Source organism: Heloderma suspectum, chromosome 4 (genome assembly GCF_057233095.1).
Source record: "Heloderma suspectum isolate Gila_16-S chromosome 4, 16-S_ref, whole genome shotgun sequence".
Taxonomy (NCBI): Eukaryota; Metazoa; Chordata; class Lepidosauria; order Squamata; family Helodermatidae; genus Heloderma; species Heloderma suspectum.
In genome coordinates this window covers 28,262,685-28,289,208 of record NC_139461.1, presented here as the reverse complement: position 1 = coordinate 28,289,208, position 26,524 = coordinate 28,262,685, and the positions used below count along the sequence as shown (strand labels likewise).

General features: G+C 44.8%; 1 protein-coding gene and 1 non-coding gene across 2 annotated transcripts in view; both read right to left on the bottom strand.

Annotated features, from left to right (window-relative positions):
- EIF3H (eukaryotic translation initiation factor 3 subunit H) overlaps nucleotides 1-26,524 on the bottom strand; it is an 89,089-nt gene that overhangs the window by 9,226 nt on the left and 53,339 nt on the right. Inside the window, exons 3-5 of the mRNA XM_084848914.1 lie at nucleotides 7,815-7,982; nucleotides 4,597-4,696; nucleotides 615-764 (exon numbers count right to left, since the gene is read on the bottom strand). Coding sequence (XP_084705040.1) covers nucleotides 615-764; nucleotides 4,597-4,696; nucleotides 7,815-7,982 — 418 coding nt within the window. The remainder of the gene's footprint in view (nucleotides 1-614; nucleotides 765-4,596; nucleotides 4,697-7,814; nucleotides 7,983-26,524) is intronic.
- Nucleotides 25,654-25,760, bottom strand: LOC146346666 (U6 spliceosomal RNA). Its single transcript, XR_014791864.1, has one exon. It is a non-coding gene; the product is annotated as a U6 spliceosomal RNA (small nuclear RNA).

The following is a 26,524-nucleotide window of genomic DNA, read 5'->3' as shown; positions in this document are numbered from 1 at the left end:
CCCTGATCTGAAGAGACAGCACACTGACCTTGGAGGGGGAAACTGGAGATCCAACCCCACCTCCCTCTCACAGCCAGCATGGAAAGAACCATGCTGGCCAGCCTCCAAGGTCAGGAACTTGACCTCAAAGAGGGGGAGAAGGGGGCATTTTGGTGGGCGGGGAGGGGAGGAGGAAGGAGATGCCAGGATACAAGCTATCCTGCGCCTCTGTCAGCCTCCTCCCTCCTGAAATGCCATTGCTAGATGGGCAAAAAGCCCATCTAGCAAAAAATGCAGGGTGGGAGGACGAGAAGGTGAAGATCGCCTCTGTTGCTCCTCCAGCCCTGCTTAGGATGCTCATAAGTGCTCCGAGTTCAGGGGCTTACGATCATTGAGGGTGCAACCTACAGGACTGCACCCTAAGTAGCATTTTGGAAGTTAATTGTATATACTTTTCTTTCCCACCTTTTCCCAACCTCTCCCCTCCCGGCTGCCCCAATAAACACTCCTTTGGGTCATGTGAATAGGTGCATTATTCCTCAGGTTTATAGGGCACTTTCCAACAAAAGCCAAGTGTGAAGGGCGAGAAGGGATGGGAGCCACACACTGCATTTTTAATTCAAAGAAGCACTTACTTGCTTGCAAGGCTCAGCAACTCGTGCCTATCTGCTACCACTGACTTCTTCTCTAGCTCCCAAAGAAGAACATTGATGAGGTAGGAATTCTTGATGATGATAGGTACTTCTTCAAACATGTTTTCAAAGGCGATGCTTGCTTTTTTTAACCTGAAAAGAGAGGCCCTTATAACTAACTGGCACACTTATGTCTTTGAGAGCTTCACCTGGATCTAGCAAAACTAGGCAGGTGATTCTGGAGAGCATAGGCCGCTTCATTCTTCCAATTCAGGGAACAGTCACTTATATAGCAAACTGGGGGAAAATCCTTTTATTCCAAGAGCTTGTGAAGTTCTGGAGAGGAATATAGACAGACAGACAGAACTTTTGTAGAGCAGTGGTTTTCAAACTGAGTTTTGGGGTACCTTGGGTTCCTTGTAAGCTTAATGAAGGTCGCTTAAGGAGGAAATCAGTAATGGTGTACAGACAGCTTGCCCACCACTGAGTATTTCCAACAGTATGAAATACGCAACAGTATTGAGTGTGTTCTGGTCATAGTCTTTGTTCATTTGGAGCCACAGGAGGGCCCAGCAGGTCTGACCACTATACCGTGCATATAGCAGTGCACACAGCACTCTGATTAGTTCCTTGAAATCCAGTTGAAGAATGAACATAAGAAGAGCCATGCTGAATCAGAACAAAGGTCTATCTAATCCAGCATTCTGTTCACATAGTGGCCAACCAGCTGCCTATGGGAAACCTACAAGTAGGAGATGAATACAATAACACCCTCCCGCTTGTGTTCTCCAACAACTGGTGTACATAGGCATACTGCCTCTGATACTGGAGGTAGCAGAACTGGTAGCCATTGATATCCTCCATGAATTAGTCTAATCTCCTTATAAAAACATCCAAATTGGTGGTTTTCGCTATATCTTGTGGTAGCAAATTCCACAGTTTATGTGCTGTGTGAAGAAGTACTTCCTTTCATCTGTCCTGAATCTCATTCAGCTTCATGGGATGACCCCGGCTGCTAATATTATGGAAGGAGAAGAAAAATGTCTTCCAATCTATTTTCTCCACACCATGCATCATTTTGTACACCTCTATCATGTCTCCCCATCTTTGTCCTTTTTCTAAGCTGAACAGTCCCATACACTGTAACCTTTCTTCCAGGCCTTGATCATTTCTGGTTGCCCTTTCTTGAACCACTTCCAACAATACAGCACCCTATTTTTAGGTGCAGTGAGCACAATTATACACGGTATTCCAAGTGTGGTCACACCATATATAAGAGCTGTATAAATTTCAATTCTTTTTCTAATTTTGCCCAACATGGTATTTGCCTTTTTCACAGCAGCCATGCGCTAGGATGACATTTTCATCAAGCTTATCCACCACAATCCCAAGATCTCTTTCTTGGTTAGTTACTACCAGCTCAGATCCCGCTTGCTTACACTGAACTGTATTTGCCATTTTAATGCCCATTCTCCCAGTTTGGAGAGATCCTTTTGGAGTTCTTTGCAATCCCTTTTTGTTTTAACTACCCTAAATATTTTGGTATCATCAGCAAACTTGGCCGTCTCACTGCTCACTCCAAATTCCAGATCATTTATGAACAAGTTAAAAAGTACCAGTCGCAATACAGTTCCTTTTGGGACCCCACTGTTTACATTCCTCCATTGCAAGAACTGACCATTTCATGATCAACTAAAGAATGGGAGTGGGGGCCAAGGCTAGATTTGACTCCCACTTCCCTAGATGGCCCATGGTCTGATCTGATGATATGGTCTGATGATACAGATGCCATTCTCTATACACCCTTAGGATGGCAACTGGAGGGCCCGATTTGGCCTGGGAAGCTCAAATTATTGAGCCCTAGCATAGGATGTGGGCATCCAACCTGTGGCAGAGATACCACAAGTTCAGTACAAGCTGCAGTCCAGTATGTTTAAGTCTTACTGAATTCCATGGACTTTAAGCACAGTTAAATGGGGTCTGGATTGTGGCCATCAAGTAGAACCTGGGTGCACAAGACTTAGTCCTTTCGTCCCTTCTCTAATATTTCACCTCAAGATGTGGCTAATACCCAAAAAGAAATGTTTTCTGGAAAGGGGATGGGGAGCAAGTTTCTTCCTAAAATTTCAGAGTAAAAGAGTATTCTCCAAGTGATTATTTTTCCTCTCCTTTGCTATTTTGCTTTTATTATCTTTCAACTTTTCAGTTTGTGTGCACTTTTTTTTTTTTTTAAACAAAAACTCCCAGCTAACTCTCAGACTAGGAAAGAAAGGGACAGTCTGTTGGGTTTGGAGGTGGGCAGGGTGCTGTGTAAATATTTGTTTCACAAATTGGAGAATGAAGTGTTGGTTCCATCTTTTGAAAACTGCAAAAATCATCAGTTTGTATTTGAAGATGGAAAAAAAAACGTATTTAGACAGTAAGAGGCAAACAGTAATTGGGTTTCCTTTGGGGGGAAAAAAGGATCCCTTTGAAAGTTTCAACAACTAAAAACAAGCTGGCCATGATTAAGAGGGGAAATGTCCCTTTTAAACAAGAAAGCTGCACCACATACTAAATAATATCAACCAGGAAGAATTTGTTCTATCATGCCCATCACAATTTTTATTGAAAGAAAACGTTCTGGAAAGCATATTTACAAAAATATTATATAGGGAATTTATTTTTCACGGTTTTTCTTTAAAATGAAAAAAAAATCTATTTAGGAGTTCTCACCCATCCAGTGCACCTTAGGACAGGTGGTATTGAAAGACAAGATGCTTTGGAATGGACCAAGTTAAGTCCTCAAGAATGGCCAACTTCTTAAGCAGAGGATGAGGCCTGGCCTTTCCCTGATAAAGGGGCTCATGAGACAGAGCACACCCCCCCCCCACAGCCCACCTCACTGATGAACATGGAAATTGCCCCTCCCATTGGGAACAAAAGGTTGTTCTGCAGGTCTTCGCACTAATGCTTTGGGACAACCTGTCATTTTCTAATGGTGGCATCTGGCACCTTGTGCTCCCAATCTGGTGTGCAGACCAAATGCAGCCCATTAGCCACGTGTTAGCCATCCTCATTTTAGTCCCCTTTTACCTAAAGACACAATATCCTAAGGGAAGAGCCGTAGTTAGGGAGAGGCCATAGCTCAGTGGTAGAGCACGTGCTCTGCATGCAGAGGGTCCCAGGTTCAATCCCCGGCATCTCCAGGTAGGGCTGGGAAAGAATGTTCCCTAAAACCTTGGAGAGGCACTGCTAGCCAGGGACATTAACACTAGGCTAGACGGACCAATGGACCAAGGCAGCTTCCTAGGTACCTCCTGGTTGCTTAACTGCTACTAATTTTACCATAATCCAGACAGCTCTTTTAAGCACACCCAATACTTCTGTGCACCCAAGATACATTGGAACTCCAACATTAGCACCCCATGCTGCATTGTACATGGACTCTGAATCTCTCAATTTCCAAAAATGACTTGTCATACAGCACAGGAGGCAACTGGTTTAGGGTCTGGGGGAAGAGATGTTCTGCTGGGGCAAATGTGCAGACTAATTCCCAGTTATGCCCAATCTATCTATATCCACTCCAGGACAGTCACTAGAGACACACCTCTGCCACAAAGATGTTTTAACTCCAGAGTCATCCTCACACTCTAAGCCTTTCCTCTTCTCTTCCCCTTCTGCTCAATTTCATTTGCCTTTAACATCTGCCCTCTGTCTGGAATGACAAAGTGCACACATCCTTCCGTTGTGAAATAAATGTCACTTCTTTTACCTTCCAGAAAGTATGAGAAAACTGGAAAGAATCCAAAAGAGATACAAAAGAGAGCTAGTCTCAAAATGCTTCTTTTATTCTTTTATCACCTATGCAGGCTTCAAATATTTTCAGCTACTGGGGAAGCACATGTATCATTGCATCCACATACCAGCGCTTCAGTGGAAATAATTCAATCTCTTTGCTCCCTCTTTCTGCCACTCACATTTCAAAACATCCCCTCACACTTACGCTTCTGGAGAGAAATCTTTCTCTTTGCAAACCTCCATCAATTTTGGTGTCAGCCTATATGCTTTTAGGGAAAGATATCCCTGGGCAGTTTTTATAGGATCTGAAAAGAAGAAGAGGAAAGCACAAAATGTACCAAATATATATCAATAACATTTTATCTGTGCACTTCCAATTGGGCAATTTTTATTTTTAGTAAAAGTTTATCCAGTTTTGCTAAAGATGATTATTTAACAAAATCCCAACTCTGAGTAGCAAAGTAATTCAAATTACATACAAATAGTATTATTAAAATGTGTAATCTGCTTTTCCAAGGGTCAAAGGAGCAGATCAAAGCAGCAGATCAAACAATATATAACAACAGAAACAACTCCTCCAAATGGAATAACAGCAAAATCAGCAATGGTTATTGATTTATTTATGGTATTTATATTCTGCCCAAAATCACAAGTTCACTGGGTAGCTTAAAAAGGTAAAAACATCATAACATCAGAAAGGCTGTTTTGGATCAGATCAAAGGCCTATCTAGTCCAGCATTCTGTTCCCACAGTGGCCATCCAGATGCTAATGGGAAGACCACAAGCAGCAAAATTGAGAATTCCAGATTAAGAGGCTGAAGAAATGTGTTGGCAAAGATGATGCTGTGTGGGCCTCCTCAGGAGGGGAACTCTATATGAGCTGATGCACAGCTGGAAAACAGCAGCTCCGAGTCTTAACCTCTCATGGTGCAACTTCCGCCAGGGGCTGGTACCATAGCCTTGCTATGAAATACCAGAGAAAATCATGTGAAAGTTGATGGTACTTGATATGTGTCAGGCCCATACCATTTAGGGCATTAAAAGGTAATGACAAGCATCTTGAATTAGGTCCAGAAGCAAGCTGACACCGGGGTGGGGTGGGGGGTGGGGCAGCATCAAATGCAAGGAAGCTAAAAAAGGCAAAACCACAAAATAGTACTTGAAAATAGAACGTTATAAAATGTTACAAAATGCCTGAAGTGTTTCGTTACGCCCTTCTTCAGGTGCACAAGAATACAATTTTCCTACACCACTATTAAAGAGAGATGTTGCCTTAATATGAAAACTATATTCTTATGTCCCTGATGAAGGTCACAAAGAAGGTCACATAGGGCATCTTTTATAAGGGCATTGTAAAATTTTATAGAATTCCCTTTTCTAGTACTATTTTGAAGTTTTGCCTTCTTCTTTTGGCTTCCCAATGTAAATAAACTAGAATCAGAGTATTACAGTCTTGTATACCCACTGATAGCCATTGCATGATGCCAGGGATATGACAGCACAACATGGTACTGGGTGCAGAATTCAGCACACTGAAAGTCTCAGCTGTCTCTAATACCAAATTTCTAATTACAGTTTTCAAAGACAGGCCTAGCAAATGCAGCAACAGTTGGTGGGACCATAGCCTGATGGTAAGCATATGCTTTAATTCCTGGCATTTCCAGTTAAAAGGATCAAGTAGCAGGTGATGGGAAAGAAGACTGCGAGAGACCACGGAGAGATGTTGCAGAGCAAGAGTAGACAACGTTGCATTACACAGGCAATAGTTAGAATAGTAGGGTTGGAAGGGTTCTTTGTTGCTTCTGCCCTCGTGATGCAAGCACCATACCAACCCATCTTTATCATTTTTACAATTCTCTGCGCTCTCCCCTCCACTTAAGGGACCTGGTCCTTGGAATGACTCGTAAATGGTACTCAGACCAGGATTACTGATTATATGACCTAGTTATTCTCTAGGGGTAAAGCTGTGCCTGGACTGTACCACATCATATTAGAGGTTGGGGCTCACAAAATTGAATTCTGTTTCTCCCCCGCCCCCAAGTAATCCTTGCATGTAGAAGGCTAGCATGTCAGGTAGAAAGCTGGGCTATAACCCTTAACCCCAACATCTAGTTTTCTATGTGAAAGGGGGGGAAACTGTATTGGAAGAATATTCAGTCATGAAGGCCTCCACCTGCAGGTTCAAGTGATACAAGCCAGATACAGTTCACTATTCTGCAAGAACTAGACTTACTTCACAGTGACAATAGGATAGACCTCATAGGGGTCTTGGCCTCAGACCTGCACCTGGGCTGCCAAGCTCCTGGTATTCTGTTAGGAAAATATTTATTCAGGTATATGTTTCCAATTTCATTAGTTGTTTTTTTTAAAATGTGTACATGGTTTTCAGGTTGACATGCTATCATTAGGGGTGGGAAAATATATGAATAAAAAACTATTTGATCTCTAGGACAAGGGAGCTTAACATCTGTAGCAAGATAACAGATAACAGTCGAAGTAGGCTTGCCAAATACGTAAAAAAGTTAACATTTGTGTTGTCTGAAACTGAACATAGTAAAACCTTTAGCAATCAGTGATAAAATGAAAACCAAAATAGACTGAAACAAGTGGAAAATTCATCAAGATCTGATGATGCAATGTTTCCAGCCAGTATAAGTATACTTTAACAACTTGTTCTTTACTGTAATCCAATTGTTAACATACTGAAGCAATTTTGGGGCAGCTCATAAGATTGATCGTATTCATTAGTATTTTTTCTGACAGATACTCAGGACGTTACATTTACTTCTCAGCTGGAAACTATACGCGAGCCTGCCAGATATGGCAAAACCGTGAGTGTTCGGGGAGGGGAAAGCTATAAAGCTGTTAAATTGCCTACGGTTCTGATACAGCACAGAACATCTGGTCTGGAGAGCTTGAGGAAACGCCATTAAAAAAAATCAGCAGAAAAGAAAAAAATCTTTGTGCGACTAAACAGTCCAGGTTTTGTGCGCTCTGTCAGATGCATAAAAAAAAGGGGGGGAGAGAAAAAAAATACTTGGCAAGCAGCATTATGATTGGTCAGTCACGTACAGAGCCAGACGCTCTAGCAAGCAGGGTTTGTTAAGACATCTGGTCTAGTTCCACCAGCCCCTTCCACGAGGGAGGGGAGACGGAGGAATAAAAATGAAGCAGCTACTCCGGCATTCCAAAACGTACACATCAGGGCTCTGATAGCAAGAAAAATAAACAGAAAGAAGGAAACCCTGTCTAGACTTCGCTGCTGCTGAGGCTGCTGCAGACACAGGGTTGGTATTTACTTGGAAATGGCCTGCTAGGGCTGCTCTTACAGGCAAGCAAGATCGAAAGACAAAAATAGGCGGAATACTATTGGGGTGCGTGTGTGGGATGGGGGAGGTAGAATACAGGAAGCAGCCCACTAACCGTAAATGAGGACGACGGATTCCTCAATAGCATGCTGGTAACTGAACTGGGAGTCAAGGAGAGCGCGGGTGACAAAAGAGCCATAGTAGGTGGACTGGTACCAGCCAACGTGGAGATGATCAATGTTGACATGACGAAGGCTTCGCATCATTTCCATCTGATACTGAACTGGAGGTGCAGGGGAGAGGGAGAAATCAAACATTAAGCTTATATAAAAATTTCAGCCATTCCCAAACAATGTGCCTAATTACTTGTGAAGGCAATTTGCTGTGGCTGTTGGGATCTGCAGGGACTCAAACCGGGAGCCCCTTGAAGCCACAGAGCTGAGAGGCAAGGAGCAGAGTGCTCTATTTACTCCTGACAGATTTTGAGATAAACTCTCTCATTTTTGATGTCGGTTTGAGCGGGCCCACTGCTTCAACTTCAGAGACTGAACAACACAGGAAGATTTGGGGGGGCTCTCAATATCGAGAGGGAGAGACTGTAGCTGAGTGATAGAGCATATCCTTTCTACTTGGGTCAATCCCTGGAGTCTCCAATTTAAAAGGATCATCTGGGACTCTGGAGAACCACTGCCAGTCATAGCGGAGAATACTGGGCTAGATGGACAAAGAGTCTGACCCCAGTATAAGGCAGCCATTCCATCTGGCTCCAGCAGAGGAGAAATGGGCCTCAGGGCCAAAGATCAGCTCCATCAGGCTCTTCCTCTCCCTCAGCCGTCACCTTGCTGCAAGCAGATGGTGTGGCTGCTGCTGAGAGACAGAGACAGGACTGCAGGGCCATCCCATCAGCTAAGCTGAGAGACCAGCTCTAGTTAGCTCCTCGTCTACCTGAACTCTTTCCCATTCAAGCTGGTCATTATAGGAACTTTGTAAGAACTGGTGCCTGAGGACGCAATCCTGCTGTGCACAATTAGAAGTTCCACTGAACGCGGCGAGACTTATTCCTGAGTGCACACGATTAGGATTGCTCTGTGGGTTTGTTGTCCTCCTCCTGCCACCTCCCTTTTGTGATATGCCTTTTAGATTGCAAGCCTGAGGGCCAGGATTGTCTTGTCTCGCTTACTGATCTAACATAAGCTACTCTGGCTGAAGAGCAGGGTAAAACTGCTATAAAACAAACAGGTTCCTGTTGAGAGAGTGAACAAATCCAACTGCCTTACACAATTGTAAAAAAAAAAAAACTTCCTGTAGGAAGCAATGCATCGCCAAATGCATCAAGAATAAGAGATGCTGCCTTTTCCTACAGAGATCCTGCTGTTTTTCTCCCTGCACATTTTATACAGCTGTTTGGTCCCTCTTGCTCTGCAGTTTTGTTCTTAGCTTGGCTCCACCCACCCACCTAGGCAGCCCATTAGTTCCTCCTGACACCTGGAGTAACAATAAATGCTCCCAGGCCAGGCCTGGAACTTCACTTGGGCCAGAGACCAATTGTAGATCTGCTCATATGGCTCTCTGCCTGCACTGCCTCTCCCCCTCCCTGTCAGTGCTCTCCTTCTAGTCTGCCAGCTTCTTTCTCCACCTATCTGCCACCTGCATCCTCTTTCCACCCCCTTTCAGATGGGCTCCCCAGCCTGGATCTGGACTGACCTTCCTATGATCAGCCCTGGCACTGCATCCAACTCCAGACTGAATTGCCAGCATTCCCACTTCAGCTCTCCTTAAGTGCTGTTTCGTACTACCCAGGGTTAAAAGTCTTCACCCACACAACCAAAAAGCAAACTTAGTTTGTTTCAATGGATACTTAGTGAAATTTAAAGTGGGGGTCGCTTTGCTATAAAGAATAAATCGGTCCAGATAACAGCATAAATATCCCTAAAAGGGAAGGACGAATCTGTTTTGTTTGCTATAATGTTCCACATTTTTTCAAACACAAGTTTGTTCCATCCCATTTTTGTATCAGCTGGTGAAATTCACCCCCATCCCTGATCATGAATAGGTTAGAGGTCACTAAAAATAATATCTTGATGGCCAGGTAGGAGAAAACTGTGGAAGCAGTGGGAAAATAGTGACACAACTGGCCGTATGTTCAAATTGTAGGATAATGGTTTTCATTTAGTAGTGTGCATTACCTGTAAATATTTATCTATAGAGAACACTTGTAGAATTAGTACTGTGAACACACAGAAATGCAGTAGAAAAAGCTTAATTAAGTATAGGCTTAAGATATATGGGCTGGGGCAATTTAGATGCTTAAAAACAAGGAGATGAAGAGCTGAGCTGCCCCTCAACAGTGGTGTGACATGAAGTAAATCAAGAAAGCAAGGCACAACAAAACTGAGGAGCTACCTGGCTAACCTCACCATAAGAAACTTGGAGATAAGAAAACATATATATATAAGCGTGAATAATTCAGCTTATATATGCAATTAATATTTTGTGGAAAAAATTCTTTAAAAAAGTGGCTTAGGGCGCAATCCTATGCAGATAGGCGGCCGCCTCCAAACTCAGAGGTGACTGCTTATCCAATGCAGGGCAGGAGAAGCACAGAGGGGATCATTCCCTCCGTGCTTCTCCTGCCCTGCATTTTTGGCTAGACAGCCGATTGCGGCTGTCTAGCCGCAAGAGGGCTGAGCCGAGGAGGAGGTTGGATGTGTCGTACAGCCATTCCCACCCTCCCCGCCCTGGAACGCCCTGTTTTGGCTGCTCTGCACTCCTCCTGTGAGTGTGGAGCACAGGGCTGTTCCGCACTGCCTCCGAGGCAGTGTGGAAGTGGGGGGAGGTCAGTTCTCCGGGAACCGACCTCGGAACTCGTGCTCCGAGGTCGGTTCCTGGAAAACCAGATATCCTATGGCCGCTATCTAGCAGCCACAGGATTGCTCCCTTAATCATTTAAGAAATGTAGATCAGGGCACACAAGTAAAACCATTTATGAGCCTCAACCTCTGGTTCAGGCACTTCTGTGTTTTTTTGCCACCTTACACTGCAGAGAACAGCCAAGCCTATTTTTGCAGTCCCTTACTTTTGGGCATTAAATATGTTTTTAAACTTCACACTTTATTTCACCACTTCTGGAGACTGCTTTGAAGAAAAAGATGTTTTAACACAAAGAACTGACATTAAGAATCAGAAACTTAATGTCTATCTTTGTCAAAAATGGAATTAGCATTACAGGCACAATCTCAGGTTTATAGGAATATACAAAGTAATTGTGCCCTTTTAATGCCACCTATTGCAATGAACATGCAAACAACTTCTGATTTGATACATTACACTCTTCAGTTATCTGCACTACAAATGAGAAAATCCAACTATTATTACAGCAATTGCTGTATTTCAGGCCCAGAGCTGGTGCCAGATTTTTTGGGACACTGCGTAAGAGACCACCAGTGGCTTCTTCCCAAACTCTCTCCCTTTACAGAGTTATAGACACATGCTCAGTCACTTTCTCCCACATACTTGACAAAAGATACATATGGACACACACACTCAACACGCAAAAGCTAAGATCCAGCCACAGTCAGGGGACATGTGATCTGTCCCACTGAGTACTCCTCTATTGTTGCGCTCTGGCTGGCCAACTCCACAGGGGCAGAAACTGCCAAGATGGCAAAGGGAAACCTGCCACAATCTCCACGACAGGGAGCACAGAGATGGCAACAGGTAGGGCTGGCTCAGTTCAGAAGCTTCCCCATCCTCCACACCGGTACATGGGGTACGTTAAGCTCGACTGCTTGCCAGCTCCACCATGGCGATGGCACCTAAGAAGCTCAGGATGATCCTGCTACCAGTTCAAAATGTGTGGGGCCCAAGTTTGTGTAGTGGGTGGTCCAGGGCCAGATCCCTCCCCCTCCTTTCCTGCATTTGTTGTTGTTGTTCAGTCGTTCAGTCGTGTCCGACTCTTCGTGACCCAAACCAATGAAAAAATGTTAGGGCAGGGATTTCTGAGTCATGCTGAGCCCCCTGCCAGTGTGTGAAACCCTGCTGGTGCTCGACTTTGCCAACCTTTGATGCTGGGCTTTGTACACACCAGTCTTCACCAACCTGGTGCTTTCTGGATGTGTTGGCTGGCGGGGCGGGGGGGGGGAATTATGGGAGTTGTAGTCCAACACATCTGGAGGGCACCAGGTTGGGGAAGTCTGTTATACACTACATTAAGTTTCTTGTTTAGCCAAACTGACCACAAAGTCAACCCACAGTAACCAGCATTTAATGCAATATCAAGCATACCAATTAGCAAACTCCATAATGGATTTTCATTTAAGCATTTCAAAGTGATAACAAATTAAAAGTCAAATATTTAGATTTCAGTGCAACCATTGCCAGAAGAAAAACAGTCTTTTAAAAATCCATACAGAAAAGTCTGTGTGAGCTACAGAAATACACACACACACACACACACACACATATTCTTTTGAGCTACAGAAATGTGCGTGTGCGTGTATTTTTATATTTATTGTGGTATTTATCTAAGAAATGAACACCCCCACATAACCTACCACAGAGCTATGATAAAGTCAGGTTGCTTTCCTGTAACTGTAGTTCTTCAAGTGGCCATCTGTGCATTCACACATATGGGCTCTGCGCCTGCGCGGAGACTCATTTGGGAACTTCCAAAAAACTGCAGAGTTTTTTGGCGGGAACCCCTCCCGCACTGCCTGTGGCATATATAGCATGGGTTCCTGCCTCCCCCTCAGTTCCTTGAGACCGCAAGAGTCCCGGACCAAGGAGAAGAACACCTCGGTACCAGCAGACTGTTGACACCGAAGTGGGGACGGTGGGAGGGTTGTGTGAATGCACAGATGACCACTCGAAGAACTAGTTACAGGTAAGCAACCTGACTTTCTTCTTCGTGGTCTCTGTGCATCACACATGTGGGCGAGTAACAAGCTAACTTACCGGAGGTGGGTCGGTGTCTCAACGTAGTACTAACGAAAGCACAGCCCTGCCAAAAGCACAGTCCGCTCAAGCTCAAACGTCCAATCTGTAGTGCTTTATGAAAGTAGAAGGCTTAGACCAGATAGCCGCCTTACATAAGTCTACAACAGGGACACCCCTAAGCTGTGGAAGTCGACGCTCCCCTTGTCGAATGAGCCCGAATTCGGGTTGGTAAGTCCTTCCCAGAGACTTCGTACGCCAATCGGATGGTGGTGTGTACCACCCAGGAGGCCAGTCTCTGAGAGAAGACTGGAGAGCCCTTGTTGTGTCCTCCGTAGCAGAGGAAGAGCCGTTGTGAGTTGCAGAAAGGCTCTGTCTGAGACCTATAAAAAGCCAGGGCTCTCCGGACATCTAGAGTGTGCAGCCGCCTTTCCAAATCAGAAGTTGGAGATGAAAAGAAGGCAGGGAGGACGATTGGCTGATTCACATGGAAGTCCATGGCCACCTTTGGAAGGAATGCTAAGTCCAGTCAAAGGACCACCTTTTCCTTGTGAAAAATGGTATAAGGAGTCTATTCATAATGCGGAGAGTTCACTTGCTCAGCTCGATGTTGTAATGGCTACCAAGGCGACCTTCCAAGAGAGCAGCCTCAAGTCCACGGTAGCAAGCGATTCAAATGGCACCAATGTGAGGCTGTTGAGCACCAGGGTCAGGTCCCATTGAGGAACGAAGTCTCTCATGGGGGGAGCCTTCTGTGTCCCCGCCAGAATTGTTTGCATAAAGGGTGGCTGAAGATGGGGCACCCATTGATGTTGCCTCGCACAGCAGAAATCACCAAAGCATACACTCTGATGGAGGAGTACTTCAGGCCTTTGCTGTACAGGTGCTGGAGGAAGGACAAAATATCAATCAGATGACAGTTATTAGGATTACAATTAGTGTCAGTCGCAAACTGAACAAAGGAAGCCCATTTGGCTGAGTACGAGCGGCACATGGATGGTTATCTCGCTGCATCGAGTACAGTCTAAACTGTCGGGGGGATCAGCGGAGAGTGGTGTGTGAAGGCTGGATCCTCCACACTGTTAGGTTCAGGGAGTGGAGATTGGGATGGAGGATCCTACCTCGGTCCTGGGAAATCAGACTGTCTATCAGCGGGAGCAGCAAGCAATGTCCGTGCGCTAGGTTCCATAGTGCCGTGAAGCAGGTCTGCCTGGGCCACCGGGGGCTATTAGGATGCAGTTCATGGCTTTCTGTCTGATTTTGGAGATCACTCTCGTGAGTAGTGGGGATGGGGGAAAAGACAGAATAGGCAGTCTGTCCACTCTAGGAAAAAGGCATCGCCTAGTGACCCGTGGCCAACTCCAGCTCTGGAGCAGAACTGTCCACAGGCTGTGTTTGCTGGAGTCGCGAGCGATCTCTGGTTGGCCCCACTGGTTGAAAATTAGTTGCAGAACTGTATTAGCCAAATGCCATTCGTGGGAGCACCGAATGAGGCAGCTGAGTCTGCCAACAGGTTGTCCTGTCCTGCAATATGGAGAGAGGTCAAGCGGATGTCCTTGGCAACGACCCAGTTGTAAAGGTGTAGAGGGAGAGAGAGAAGATGGGAGGAGTGTGTTCCACCCTGTTTGTTTTGGTACCAGAGAACTGTGGTGTTGTCTGTAAGGATCTGGATGTGTCGATGTTGGAGGTATGGTTCGAAGGCACAGAGAGCTTTCCAAACTGCCATCAACTCCAAGAAATTTATGTGGTACAGTCTTTCTTTGGAGGACCAGAGACTCTGAGCTTGCAAGGGGCTGCAATGTGCTCCGCAACCTAGGAGGGAGGCATCCGTGGTAAGAATCCTGGATGGAGCAGCGGGAAGGAACGGCATCACCTTGGTCAAGTGCCTGGTGTCCATCCACCACTTCAGGCTGAGAGCAACCTCCTCCAGTACCAGGAGTTGACAAAAAGGGGGTTGCGGGTCAGATCAAAGGTCTGGATGAACCAGTTTTGTAGTGGCCTCATAACATAGTTGGGCCCATTCCATGACTGATACCGTCACTGCCATGTGGCCAAGTAGGCATTGGATGTTGCGTGTGGTGACCCGGCAAGTGATGAATATCGAAGTGGCTTGCACTACAAGATTTGTGATATGGTTCATCAGAAGGTACGCCTGGCGCATTCTGGAATCGAGGACGGCCACTATGAATTGAACCATTCATGTGGGGGTCAAATGACTTTTCTTTGTTGATCCGTAGTCCCAGTGCCCGAAGAAGGTTTAAGACATCCACGATAGCACACAATAAGGCTTCTGGAGAGGAGTCCACTAGTAGCCAATCATTGAGATACAGGTAGATCTCCACTCCCTTGAGGGAGAGGTAAGCGCAGACCACAGCCATGCACTTAACACGCAGGACTGTTGAAAGACCAAATGGTAGAACGTTGAACTGGAAAAGTTGTTCTGAGATCGCAAAGCGTAGGAATTTTCTGGGTGAGTGTTCTATGGCTACTTAGAAGCACGCATCCTCGAAGTCGATTGTGGCAAACCAAGAGCCCTTCCGAAGGAGTGGGAGAATTGTGGTTAGGGTTGTCATCCTGAGCCTCTTGGGGGTGATAAACTTGTTCAGGTCTTGAAGTTCTAGAATGGGCCAGAGGCCTCCATCCTGTTTTGGTACTGTGAAGTACCTGGAGAAGAACCCTTCTGTACTGGGGTTTGGAAGAACGTGCTGGATGGTGCCCTTTTGTAGGAGAGATTGGGTTTCTTTGTGAAGGACCTCTGAAGGTGGGGTGGGCCCAGACTGGGCCCAGAGGCAGGAGAGTGTTGAATTCTATTTTGTATCCGCGATGGACAATATCAAGCATCCAGTTGTCGGATGACACTCTCATCCAGGTCGAATAAAATTTGTTCAGAAGGTCTCCGAAGGGAGGTTTCCAAAGGTTGGTACGGAGGGGAGATGAGTTGAAGTCAAATACAACATTTAGAGAATTCCTTACCCTTCGCCTTTTGTTGGAACCTGGGGAAGGAGTAGTTTTTTCTTTGTTGTTGTTGTTGATGATGATGATGAGGGTATCTGGGTGTCCGGTCCCCAGATTGCTGAGGTAGGTAGGTCTGGTGTCGGTACCAGCAGCGTTGACAGTACGGAGCTTATTGCTGTTGTTGTTGCTGGGATTGGCCGACGCCCATCTTACAAGTGGTCGTTCTGGCTTTCTGTACAGAGTCCATCTGCTCATCTGTTTTTGCACTGAATAAACCCTCACCATCAACGGGTAGTTTTTCTATCTGCGAGCGAGCTTCAAGGGTTAGGCCCACAGAGTGGAGCCAGGCATGTCGCCTCAGGGCAACAGAGCCCATCAAGCCCTTGGCATTGCAGTCTGCCTGACAGGTGGTATTGAACTGCTGATGAGATAGTTTGGATGCCTCCGCATGAAACATCCTAAGTTGCGTTGATCCTCAAGGAGGTACGCAATAAGGGAATCCATTTTCTCCCAGAGGAAGAGTTGATACCTGGTCATCATCGCCTGGTAGTTGGAGATTCTAAGTCCCAATGCTGCTGAAGAGTAAAGGCGACGTCCGATGAGATCCTTATCCACAGGCGAGGCATGTGTTTTCTGTGAATGACCTTGAGCAGACTCCACTATTGTGGAGTTCAGTTTACATCCGTCCCTTGAACCCTGTACATCGATTCCAGCCTCTTGGATGTCGGGGTCAAGGAAGAAGGCGCTTTCCACATCTGCTGGACTGCACTCAGCAGGGCTGGAAGAAAGGGGATGGCCACTGGGGTGGACAAGTCCTTCTAGATGGCATCAAATACCAGATCGTGGAGGTTGTTGTACCTCGATGCCCAATGATTGAGCCATTCTAAGCACCTGCTCAGAGAAATGGCCCATGTCTTCAGAAGGCAAGGCTCTATCCTGTGTCCCCACAACATCGTCTGGTGATGAGGTCGACGGGGGAACAGAGGAATAGGAGGAGGAGTCTAATTGGTAGTCCTCCCCGGATTCCTGCAAGTGGGCAGGTTGTAGTGCCACAACAGGTGCATGAGGTGGAAATGGAGGTGGCAGGGCTTGATGGTCCCGACTGGGTTGTTGTAGTGCTAAAGACACAGAGCACCTCAGTACTGGAGGAGGGGGGCAGAAGACATCCTGAGTGTCGAAACCGGAGCACTGTCTAGGCTGAAAGGGAGCACGCGATGGAGAAGTAGCTCCTAAGTAATGGAATCGATCAAGGAAGAGGTCATGGTTCCTCCAGAGCCTCCAGTCTGTATCTGAGTGCTGTCGGTGGGGAGGAGACGAGGAGGCTGAGAAACGGTCCCGATCTCGGGATGGAGAGCATGAGCGATCACAGTCATATTGCGCCAGCCAACGATGCTGATGGTATCGATCCGGAGATCGGTATCAAGGAGGCTGTCAAAGTGAAAATGCAGGTCGATACCGAGGTGACTGGATGTCATAGCGATGTGGTGTTGGAGACCTGGATCTTCGTTCCGGAGCTATTAGAGCTGGATGGGGTGGTGGGGTTGGCGTGTCCTTCAACTCACCCTCCAAGACCATGGATGTCAGGTCCAGAGTAACAGTGTGTGTGGGCGGCATGACACGAATTGGAGAATCAAGTAGAGGAGGAGGCGGTGGTAGGTCCTGCTCCTTTTCCTGTTGTTTAGAGGATTTCTTTTTCCTCTTCTTTTCTGGGATGTCCGTCACCAGTTTAGGATGTTTCGCTCATTTTGAGAGTTTTGCCACCGATATGACCAGGCTCCTTCCTGGAGTGGGTGGATCTACCCGAACTGGCTCAGCAGTTAGAGGGGGAGAAGACTGAATCGCAGGAGTTGCCTCTGCACTTGTGGAGGGGGCCACGACGGGCTGGTCCCTGGGAGGCTGGGCCTTAGGCATGTCAACTGCCTGAAGGGCCCGTTGCCACAGGATTGCTTTTAGTCTATCAGCTCTATTCTTGCAAGCCTGCTTCGACAGCAATTGGCAGTGGTGGCAAGATTCAACCTTGTGGGTTTCTCTCAAGCAAATAAGACACAAAGAGTAGCTGTCCGAAGAGGGCACCTTACTGCCACAAGCGGTGCACCTTCTGAACGGAGGCTTCGGGGCCATACGCCAAAGGAGAAAAAACGCATTGCCGCTGAGGCGGACGACACTCTCCAACACTGTCGACAATTGACGCTTTCTCTCTCTCTATTTCTGCGCTCACTCTCTCGCTCTCATTATAAGATAAAGAAGAAGAATAAGGTAAAGGAAGAAAAGAGGTTTTAGATAAGATAAAATAGAAATGCAGCGTGACAGAATGTCGAAAAGTTCCCCACAAAGTAATGCTAAGGCGGTCGAAAAGGAACTGAGGGGAAGGCAGGAACCCATGCTATATATGCCACAGGCGGTGGGGGAGAGGTTCCCACCCAAAACTTCAGCAGCTTGGAAGTTTCCCAAATGAGTCTCCTTGCTGGTGCAGAGTCCATATGTGTGATGCACAGAGACCACGAAGAAGAACACAGAGTATTTTGTTGGACCCTTAGGGTCAGGCCTGAGTTATAAACTATTTATTAGTTATATAATAAGCAGTTCCTGGTCGGCAGCCCACTCATTCCAGATATACATCCTCCCTAAGCACTGAAAACCAGAAGAACTGTATTTTCATAATTCATTCAGAAGTCAAATCCTAATTAAAATGTACCATGTATTGCCCACGGACAGACAAGCCTCAACAACAATGCAGAAACCCTAACATGGTGCCTTCCTCCTCTCCCCAAGCCCGCACCATGCAAAAATACTTTAAGGCACAATCCTATGCATGTTTAGACAGAAAAAAGTCCTACAACTCCCAAGACCATGCTGGGTCTTGTAGGACCTTTTTCTAAGCATGCATAGGATTCCCCAAGTATGTTGAATTGTTTTCAACACTCTGAAGTGCTTCATATAGGTTACCTGAGTAATTCTTAAAACAAAGCTGTAAGGTGGGTCAGTATCATTCTAGTCTTTTTTTCTTTGGGGACCACATGTTTTTGCTATGCTTCCCAAAACAACAGCAGGTGGAATTACAGCCAGTAGGTTGTATCTAGTATTAGTCTAACTTGATTTTGTGTACTAGAATCGGAGACGGGGGGGGGGGGATGATTTTCTTCCTATTCTACAAGGAAGAAAAGCAAGCATTACCTGGGAGCAGGACCCAGAAGAGCCAGTCCAAACTCAGACCAGCCTCTCTTGTTAAAGTCTCCATCATACCAGGGGAGAGGAGAGATGAAAGCCTTCCAAGTGTTTTCTCTCTCAGCTGTTTGGGTTCTCTTGGAATGATGGTAACAGGACTATAAGGAAAAGTTATTAATCTGGGGTCAGGTAAGCAGAGTCACAGGACTGTAAGCAACCCGCCCTGTACCTCAGTATTTTAGAAAGGCTTTTGCACCAACAGGCAAGCATAAAACAAAGAGACTGACCCAAACTCTTGAGCTGGGATTGTACCTAGCAACTTGCCGGGGGGGGGGGGAGGGGAGGAGATAGAGGAATCAAAATTCTCTCCAGACAACCAGGCATGGAGTTTTTAGGCAAGAACTGTTCTTAGACCACAAATCAATAGCATAGGTATGCATGGGCAAATACTCTCTTTTGTGGATGTATTTGCAAGTGTATGTTTGAGTGTGTATACTACTGGGGTCCACAACTAATTTTGGGTTGGTGGACACATTTGGAATTTTGAAAGTGTCATGGGCACTCTCACAAAATGGCTGCTGGGTGGGGACATGCCCATTTATAAAATGGCTGCCATGGTGGGCATGTCCAATCACAAAACCCTTGTTTCCAAGAAGGCAAACTGGTGAGACTAAAAGAAAAGCAACTCACCCAAGAACCTAAGTACAAGGTGGCCAGGGGGACGGGACTGAGCTCCGAAACACAAACCCACTTTTAGAACCCAAAAAGATGGTGCTTAAGAGCAGCACTTCACTTTACAGCAAGCCAGCTTCCCAGTTAAAAAATTTTAAAAACTTAAGAAATAAAATAAAAATCAGGAGGGGCAGGGAGCCTGGTGGGCTCCAAGAGAGGTTTCCACAGGCACATTGGTGCTGATAGGCACCATGCTGGGGACCCCAGGTGTTCAGCACCTTACCATCCCTACCTTGTTCAATTATTCCTACATGTTTGAGGTGACATGGATGAGCAGCAACAAATTGTCCAAAGCCGTTGCAGCCAAGCAAGGACTTGAACCTGTCTTATTCCCCAGTCCAGACACTCTATCCAGTAGTAAGGAAACCTTTATAAAAAGCTGCATTGGGTGGGGGGGGGGGGAGGGAGATGTAGCCTTCCTCTTTACAGCTAGTTTATTACTTTTAAGTTCAGCAACATGCCTGTAAAGGAATGGTGCAAATTTCACTGTTTCAGAGCGGTGAAAAAACACACAATTCTCTTTCTGAGTCTTCCCTCAAAATGGAATTTACTTTACAGTTTAAATAATTAAATTTACAACAGAAACAAGAATGTGTGGTAAAGGCCATCAGCCTCTCACCCGCATAAACAGGATCCAGACGCAGAATGGAGACAATTAATACATTTTATATAATCTTCACACACTCGCTTCCAAAAGGGTAATTAAATTATTGTTAACTATCTCCAGAGGACAAACGAAGGCAGCATTTGTGTGCTAGACCAGTATGAGCTTCCCTTTGTTAAATATGTAAAACGTTAAAGCACATTAATATAGATGTATAATTAAGAAAAAATTTTAAGTGAAACAATCTGCAGTACACAAAAAATAGAGCATCTTCATCTTCAATTTTCTTTCATTTAAATGTTACATTTTAAATAAACGCACTTAGAAAATAATGCTGGGGGGGTTAATTGTTAAACCTTTGATTCATTTTGAGACTGGGCTAGAGATGCAATGCCTGGACCACCCTGCACAAGGAGATCCTTTTTTCTCAAGATCTAATCTTTACATTATCAGAGTTTACAAATTTGACAGCATACAGGGATGCCCAATATGGATATAACAGTGAAGCCAGGGATTGGAATCAACCCTCAGAATCACATGCACCTCCTCTCCCTTGAAATGTAAAGGTTTTGGACTTCTGAAGCCATTTACTGGGGGGGGGGTGTCGCAGTTTTACTTCCAGGGGGGAAATGGAAATTGTGGAGAAAACAGAAACATACACATTATTTAATTTCTTATTTAATGTCTTATTATATTTATATCCTGCCTTTTTATTCTCACAACAACCCTGTGAGGTAGGTTAGGCTGAGAACCACTGACTGGCCCAAAGTCACCAGTGAGCTTCATGGCTAAGTGGGAACTTGAACCCAGATCTCTCAAGTCCTCTAACTACTACACCACACTGGCTCATCATACCTAAACTCATTTAACTGTTTAAACAACATGAAATGTATTAATTATAACATCAAATTAACAGAGCAATCATATACATGCTTGTCCAGAAATGAGATTCCATTTAGGGGAGTTTACTCCCAGGGAAGCATACACAAAATTGCAACCTCGGAAGTTTAAATGCCTTACAGTGCAATTCTGTGCATGTCTACTCAGACGTAAGCCCTACTGAGTTCAATAAGACTAATTTAAAGCCTCCAAGCTAGGAATATTTTACAAAGCTGGTTTCCTGGGCTTTTTAGTTTAGCCAGTCAGTATGCCACAGATGATTAATATAGGTTTGTGCAGGCAGGCAGGCTAGGAAACAGTTTTGTGGGCTAGTAACTTGTGCATACCAGGCACAAAATTTCAGCTTCCTAGCTAATGTTGAAGTACTGTAACCAGCTTGGCAGGAGTCCACCAATTTTGGCAGGCCTTGGTAATTAGCCAAAAAAATGTGTTGCTACCTTGGAACAGTGGGGTCTTGTCTCTACTGTTGCATTGAGCTTTGGAGGCACTCCGATTGTCTCTAAAGCACCACTCCTACCAGAGTTTTAAGCTCAGGAGAAGGGTAGCCCACCTTCATTTTGGAATGAGCTTTGAGGTGTTTCCCAGCCCAGTGCAGCTCCACTCCATTTTCTTCCTCCTGAACTTCTTATACCATTATTATGCACTGAATTTGATAATTTAGCTTATTATTCTCTACTTTGACCCTTTCTAGCGATAAGCCAGCCATAAACCAATAAGAAAACATCAGCCACCAGTGATAAAATCAGAGTCCCTTTCACATGTTATTAAGAGGGACCAGTAATACTTTTTTTTCGTACTATAAAGGTATGAATATGTCAATAGTGTGTATAACCCTATGTAAAGATGAACAGTTCCAGTAAAAATGGATGGATATCTGTTTCTGGTCCGTGACAGTTTTGCATGTGTTAATTCATAAGACATTTTTATTTGAAAAAGTCCCATTTTCACATTAATCTATGATTTTTAAAACATTTGTGTGAAAATTCACATCAAAATAGGTATATTTGAACATTGTCATGAAATACGTACTGCTAATTGTATTTTCTTTCAAAGTATGGATTTTATCCTAAAACACACATTTTATACACATTTTGGGGTTTTTTTTCAGCCAAGAGCTGCATCACAAAATTCAGAGGAGTGTGAAATCCAAAGAATACCACGTTCCAAACCGCATATTTGTTTGGGAGATGCGGAACGGATCAGTTCACTTCAAAATGCAAACCGAATGAAATCCTCAAAGATCCCTAGTTGTCAGTGAAAAGAGACTGGCCCCAGCTTCCAAAGTGTACATTTGGTAATAAAACATGGATTTGCTGCTGTTAATCTGTGGTCTTCAGTTTCTCAAAGAACAGAGAAACTTAGCATATTTAAGTATCTCATATGTTAATTTTCTCAAAATCTTCCACTTCATAGATTTAATCATGTGCCAGAGCATAATCCAGCAAAAGTTAGAACACTTTGAGACCTTTTGATATCAATGGGACAGTGCTAAATATGTGCTTTAAGTCTCCCTCTGAAATCAGTGGGATGTAATAGTTCAGACCTCTGGCTGGATTTTGCTCATTTTTAATTGCAGAGAACCTTGAAGAGGTCAACTGGGTTATTATTCATTGTTAACAGCCCCTCCCCCCAATAAATAACCACTTCAGCTTTTGAAAAAAACAGATCAGATTTTATTAAAATGAACAAGCTTTTTTTTCAAACTTGAAATCACAGTTTTACTTTTAAAGGACACCTAGGACTGGTGTGCAAACTCGTGTTCTCTTTCTTCCAGTGAGATGCAGTGTCTTTCAAGATGACAGACTAGCGGCTTTTAAAAAAAAGCCATGGATCGCAAATGCGACATCAGGGCAAGGCATGCACAACTGCAGTGGGGCAAATAACCAAACTGGGACCAAATAAAGAGACCCCATGTCATTTCTGCTGTTAACTTCCCTAACAATGAAAATCCTAACTGTATTATATACTGCTTTTTTTAAGACAAGAGCTTAAATAGTGTAAAGTCCTCAGAGTATATAAAAATCATCTGCCAGATACCAAGTTGCAGTTCAACAGTGTTTAAGGAATGGCAACTGACCTGTAGCACCTGAAGTGCTGATTGCACATATTCCACTGGATACATTCCAACAGCCATCAAAAATTCTATCCAGTAAAAACACACAATTTCAGCACATGTCTTTGCATAGCACGATTTATCTGCCTCGATCTAATCTGCCAAATATTGACAAAAGTGCTTGTTTTGCCACATTCTGCCAACTCACCTTTGATCATTAATACTGTGATCATTAATGCTGTGTAACATCCTTTTACTAAAACACAGTCACTGCAACGCCCCTTAGCTCAGTGCTCTTTTAATATTAAAAACAACAACTATCAGTACCTTACTAATAAACACAGAATAACCTGGTTCAGACGACATGGTCTACAGGTGCCATGTTGCATATCCACCCCCAATTTGGGGGTTGTCATGTCATGTGAACCCAGCAAGAGCGGGTTATGCAAGATTTACAAAACAAAAGAGAAAAACATTCTCAAGTGCCTGAAAAAATATTTTTGTTCTGCCTAATTTTTTTTTTTAATAAAAATCAGGCACCTGGGAATGTTTTTCTCTTTTGTTTTGTGACACATATATGTCTTCCCCTCTTGCTGTTTTCTTTATGGAAGAGTTAAACAACCCTTACATAACCATGGTCCATTCATGATTTGCACGACACAACAACCCCCAAGCAGGGGCTGGATACGCAAAATGGTGGCTGCATGTGCCCTGCATGCAGTGCAGCCTCACCGTGGGTTAAATAACCCATGGTGGGCTGTCGTGTCATGCGAACCAGCCCAATATGTAAAAATTAGATTGCTGATTGACCCAGTTGACAACTCAAATGCTGCAAGGATATGAAACTGCAGTGATTTGTTTGGCTTTTTCTTTCCAGAATAGACGTCCAGATAAGAATTAAGAAGTGATTATTGCATGCCCAGACACAGTTGTCAGTCACCTGGGAACTTTGAGAAGAAAAGAAATGCCAAGCCAGCAAACAAGTCACCACTCCATTTTCAACAGCCAAATGCCTATCTGCAATTCTATTTGGGCCTCACAGGACCCACAGGACCCTCATAAATGAAACAAAGAGAAACAAAACTGGTGCGTGTGTGCGCGCATGTCTGCAGAAGTTAGTCTACAGTGCAGGGGTCTCCAGTGTTTTAGACCTGTGGGCACATGTGGCGAATTATCCTGGGCACCACCACAAAATGGCTGCTGTGGGAGATGTGGCTAGCAACAAAGGACAAATAACCTGCCCAAAAGACAAGTTTTTTGGGTGCGAGGCAAAGGTCGGTTCTGAGCCCCAATGCATAAAACAATACCTGTGAACTCACAGTTTTCTGCACCAACAGAAACCTATTTCACAGAAGGCAAACTCTCCTCATTCCCTTTTCTGCCAGCCAACTCATGCTTCCTATCCCTTTTTCCTCCTACCATCCCACATCACCACCCAATTAGGGATGTGCAAAACACCCACCTGCTGTTCCGGGGGGGGGGGGTGTCTGCAGGGGGGAGACGATCCGTCCCTCCCCCCGGAATCCTTGCTGGCCAGCTCCGTTTCGCAGCAATTCTGCAGAGCCACCGGCCAGCTCCGTAGCGCCACCGATATTGCTGCCATTGCCATATCGCTGGCTGAGGCCGAGTTACTTCGGACAGAAATGGCGTCCACTATGCCATTTGTGGCAGTAAAGGTCCTAGGTTAAGCTAAATGCAGATGCAGCCATTTACGGCTGAATTTAGCTTAATCTAAGACCTTTACGGCTGCAAATGGCATAGCGGACGCCATTTGTGTCTGGAGTCACTCAGCCTTGGCCAGTGGTATGGCAATGGCAGCCGTATCGCTGGTGCTATGGAGCTGGAGGCAAGGAAGATCTGGACGGAAAGGATTCCTCAGGGAGGCGGAGGTAAGTGCTCCGTTCCTCCACGGACTCCGGAGGCCGGATTCTTTTGAATCCGGCCTCACTGGGGTCTGTGGAGGAATTCTCCGCCATCCCTACCACCCATACATGCACACACACCATTTACCTATCATGCATGCATGCACATACGTTTCTTCCTTTCCTTTCTCACTGCAAGCTCACGAAAACACTGTGTGCCTGTAATGTATATGCAGTCTCAGAAAGGTTATTACAGAAAGCATGCTGAATTTATAAAATGTGCCCATAGGATAGAGGGAAATACAGGCATTTTAGGAAACTGTGTGAAGTAATGGCTGTTTACAAAGTTGACAGGGGGTGGGGGGCAGATTGAACTACACTAGTGTAATGCAAATTGTTTTTATTCAATTACTCTTTTACCCAACAGATGACAAAGCATGAAAGAAAGGAAACTCATTGTTCATGCTTAAGAGATGGCTCACCACCAAAATGGCATCACCATGACTGGGGCAGAAGATTTGAAGGACGACTGGCTCGCAACAGTAAGAAATCACAGGAACCCGGAAAGCTGCCTTATCCTGAGTCAGACCACTGATCCATCTAGCTCAGTACTGTCAGCACTGGCTGGCAGCAGCTCTCCAGGATTTCAGACTGGAGTCTTTCCCGGCCCTACCTGGAGATGATGGGGCTGAACCTGGACACTTCTGCATTGAAAGCATGTGCTCTACCACTGAGATATGACCAATTTCCCAAAAATAAAGAATGATCCTTAAATTTGCATATCATCCTTGCACAGGCACTGTGCTCATCTTCTCTGTATCATTCCAATTCTAGTAAATGTGCTGCCAAAGTGAGAAGTCTATTGGAATACTAGATTATGGCCAAAGATATGCAGATTAAACATGATTTTTTTTTCCCTTTTCCACTTTCCAAAAGTCCACCCACCTTGGGCCAGTTGCTATATAGCAATGAAGTGCTCCAGGCTTGGGAGCTGCTCGGTGCCAACTCTGGGTCTTTTCAAACTATACAGCAGAGTGGAAGAGGTTCCAGGAAAGTGGGAAAGGAAAGCTCCCTTCCCTCTGCAAGTCCCGAACCACTACGAGGCTGGTTCCCATTCTAGACTGTTGAGTAAAATATTCAAAAAGAACGGAACACACTTATAATGAATATGACAGTACCATGAAAGAGAAAAAGCCCTTATAGAAACAGGTATCTTGAATGTGTACAGCATGGTTTCAAGCTGAGCAGTTTTCCCAACATCATAAGAAAAGGACTGGTGACATTTTCCAAGTAAGGACTTCAAAACGGCACCTGTAGCATTATCACTGCTAGAGAGGAAAATGTTTCATAATAAAATTACAGATTAAGTCTTCAGCTTCTTTTATGAGCAGTTAATTTTAGCACAATCATGTTATTTGCAGGATACAACTAAATTTCCTTGCATAGCCATGCCTCTGAACAGCATTTTTTAGGGGTTTAAGGAACACCGACAATGTAACTTGTTTATGAAATGTTAAACACGGTAAAATCTTAAAGAGTGTCTCCGATGCTATAAAAGGGTATATTTTTATTTATATGAAAGCATCAGTATACCCTAAATTCTAACCCCTGCCCACCCACAT